Raw genomic sequence first — 2,858 nt, forward strand, 5'->3', positions numbered from 1 at the left:
TTAACCCCCCCCCCCCCCACCCACGCGCAACCTTTTATCGATCTCTTCATATCACGCTGATGGGACCTATTGAAGAAGCTACTGACTGTGTGACGGATCCATTAAAGTTGAATGAAATTCTGTTTAGTAGTTTGAACACTTGAATAAAAAGCCAAGTTCTTCATGCTTATGGGTCTCGATATGAATTCTAGTCTGCGCTGAGTGACCAATATAAACAAGCCGTGGATAAGTTGCCAAATATTTCATTCACACAACTATTACGCACGACTTTGCACACGCATCCACAATAGAAAAAATGGTTCGTGTTTCAGTAATTTGACGCTGCCAAAATGCTACATTTAGACCTTGCGCTAAAGTTATGAAGCGACTCGGGGACAGCTAGGAGAGGGGAGGGAGCCGGTCTAGGGAGGCACAGAGACCGAGGGGAGGGAGCCGGTCTAGGGAGGCACAGAGACCGAGGAGAGGGGAGGGAGCCGGTCTAGGGAGGCACAGAGACCGAGGGGAGGGAGCCGGTCTAGGGAGGCACAGAGACCGAGGAGAGGGAGCCGGTCTAGGGAGGCACAGAGACCGAGGAGAGGGAGCCGGTCTAGGGAGGCACAGAGACCGAGGAGAGGGAGCCGGTCTAGGGAGGCACAGAGACCGAGGAGAGGGAGCCGGTCTAGGGAGGCACAGAGACCGAGGAGAGGGAGCCGGTCTAGGGAGGCACAGAGACCGAGGAGAGGGAGCCGGTCTAGGGAGGCACAGAGACCGAGGAGAGGGAGCCGGTCTAGGGAGGCACAGAGACCGAGGAGAGGGAGCCGGTCTAGGGAGGCACAGAGACCGAGGAGAGGGAGCCGGTCTAGGGAGGCACAGAGACCGAGGAGAGGGAGCCGGTCTAGGGAGGCACAGAGACCGAGGAGAGGGAGCCGGTCTATGGAGGCACAGAGACCGAGGAGAGGGAGCCGGTCTAGGGAGGCACAGAGACCGAGGAGAGGGGAGAGACCAACTCTCACCTTAACACCTAGTCTACCCCCCCCCCTAACCATGAACTCAATCTTATATAAGGATAAATGACATCAACAAGAAACAAACAAAAATGACGCACATGGCCGTGTAGTGAGTGTAGGATACACATCCGATGTGAGTGTATTAAACGACTAACTGGACGTGGAACAGGTATTGTCATCCAACAGCAGAAGACCAGAGGCAGATGAACCTCGTGGACCCGCACACCTCCACATGGCTAGAAAGACCCACTGACAGACAGAGACACGTGCGTATTTTTTTTTTAAAGAGACCCGCAATCATCCACATACCCACAAAACGATCACAGACAGAAAGACAGAGCGAGAGAGAGAGACATATTGTGACGGTCTTACCTGGAAGAGCCAGTGGCAGGTTTCTCCTATGATGGGGAACCCCATGGAACCTTTAGGCATCGGCAGCTTGCAGTTTTTATCCCGGGTCGACGTCCATCGGAGCTGCCAGAGTTGCTGGGACACAACTAGGAGGAGGACCATGGACACAGCGCAGGCCGCTAGGGTGGCCAAGGCTGAAACCAGGTCAAAGTTATCGAATAGCATGGCGAGGAAGGGTCGGTGTCTGGGTGATGGTGGTGGTGGAGGGGAGGAGGAAATCACTGATCTCACCACCGTGCAGGTTGAGGGAAGTTGAGTTAGAAGGAATTGGAAATGCTCTGAGGATGATCAATCAATATATCGATGGTTATCGATAAAAATGACTTGATTGATTGTAATTGATTGATTATGAAATAAATAACTATAAAAAATGCTAGTTTTTGTTGTCGTTGAAATAGATAATAATTGACTGGAGATGACGCGCTGAACTCTCTCCCCTCTCGCAAGGTTATCAATCAGTGTGGAAAGAAATGTTACAAAGTCCTTTTAAAACACGTCACCTTCAATAACTTTAATGAAGGACAGCATTCATCGAGAGTGGAAACTGATGAATTAACGTTTGAAATGTCATTTTTGTTTTTTGTTTTTTTGTAGGTCAATTTCCCTAAATAAGAAAATATAACAATACGGGACAACAACAAAAAAAAAGATCCGTTTGACAAGTATTTGTCCCGCTCTCAGAGCGCACGTGGAAACAGTGAGCGAGTCTCGGAAAGTATTCTGAAAATAAACTGGGGCTTTTCTTTTTAAAAAGGTTACAAGAAATGGAAAGTAGAGGAAAACCTTCCCAGAATAACCCCTCTCCTCTCCCTCTATTCTCTATTTATATATCCTCTATTGAATCTCCCTCTATTCCGCAAAAAAAAAACGTATTATACCTGCTTAAATCTTTCTCAAGATTGTAAAATAAAGTGTTATTCAAGAAGCAGACGAAGAGAAAAATAAAAAAAATTACAAAATTAAATAATCCGTTTTGCAGTTAGTTCTTGCAGCAGAGCGCGCGGGAGCCCGGTGGAGCCAGAGAGAGACGGTCACCGAGTCTTCTGATGCTGCTTTAGGCAACCGTTAGTCGTCTCCCCTGTCTCTCTATACCTTCTTTCCCAACTAGTAGCGTTCGTTCTCTCACTCACACACACACTCTCTGTCGTGTCACTCTCTCTCTGTCCCTCTCGAACTCTATCTGTCTTTCACATACAGGTTTCTCTGAGTGCGTGTAGTGAGAAGCGCAGGCAGCCTCTCTCAGTATGTGTTTATATAGTAACAGGCAGGCTGCGCGCCGGCAGGCAGCCAGGGTTGGAGCGAGAGAGAGCGGTTCCCCCCAACCCCCCGCAACACCTCCCCACGTAACTACGAGATGGCTAGGCAAGCTAGAGACCCCCCCCCCCGGCCCCCACTCCCATCCCTCTAACCCCACCATACACACCAGACTACACACGCCCAACTCCTCCCCACCTCTCTCTC

At 49.7% G+C, this 2,858-nt stretch overlaps 1 protein-coding gene across 1 annotated transcript in view; it reads right to left on the bottom strand.

Moving 5' to 3' along the window:
• The window catches only part of LOC124008785 (cytochrome P450 26B1), a 55,059-nt gene extending 52,446 nt beyond the window's left edge, over positions 1–2,613 (bottom strand). The window contains exon 1 of the mRNA XM_046320332.1: positions 1,359–2,613. Within this exon, the coding sequence (XP_046176288.1) occupies positions 1,359–1,562 (204 nt within the window). The 5' untranslated portion in view covers positions 1,563–2,613. The remainder of the gene's footprint in view (positions 1–1,358) is intronic.
• Positions 2,614–2,858: the final 245 nt, after the last annotated feature.

The sequence above is a fragment of the Oncorhynchus gorbuscha genome, linkage group LG21 (genome assembly GCF_021184085.1).
Source record: "Oncorhynchus gorbuscha isolate QuinsamMale2020 ecotype Even-year linkage group LG21, OgorEven_v1.0, whole genome shotgun sequence".
NCBI classification, from domain to species: domain Eukaryota; kingdom Metazoa; phylum Chordata; class Actinopteri; order Salmoniformes; family Salmonidae; genus Oncorhynchus; species Oncorhynchus gorbuscha.